Genomic DNA, 259 nt, shown 5'->3' with positions numbered 1-259 from the left:
GACTCTCACAGACACTAACGAACGCTCCTCCCGCAGGGTGTGCGGTAGCGGTGGCGGGCAGGGCGGGCCGGAGGTGGCCGCCGTTATGCTCTCGCCGGTGGACGCCGGGCCGCATGGGCCACATGGGCCACACGGGCCGCACGGCACTCACGGCCCTCATGGCCACCACCCTTGGGCTCCCACCACACTGGACGACGTGCCGCACAAGGGTGAGTCAAGTTTGATCGTGTTCCTATGTTAAGGGCGCTCGAGGCTCCGC

At 68.0% G+C, this 259-nt stretch overlaps 1 protein-coding gene across 1 annotated transcript in view; it reads left to right on the top strand.

Annotated features, from left to right (window-relative positions):
* Positions 1-38: 38 nt before the first annotated feature.
* Positions 39-259, top strand: part of LOC119592885 (paired box protein Pax-6-like) — a gene marked incomplete in the record, with an annotated part of 116,857 nt that continues 116,636 nt past the window's right edge. The window contains 1 exon segment of the mRNA XM_037941779.1: positions 39-209. Coding sequence (XP_037797707.1) covers positions 86-209 — 124 coding nt within the window.

The sequence above is a fragment of the Penaeus monodon genome, chromosome 31 (genome assembly GCF_015228065.2).
Source record: "Penaeus monodon isolate SGIC_2016 chromosome 31, NSTDA_Pmon_1, whole genome shotgun sequence".
NCBI lineage: Eukaryota > Metazoa > Arthropoda > Malacostraca > Decapoda > Penaeidae > Penaeus > Penaeus monodon.
Note: the sequence above shows the minus strand (reverse complement) of the source record. Positions and strands in the feature narration are given on the sequence as shown.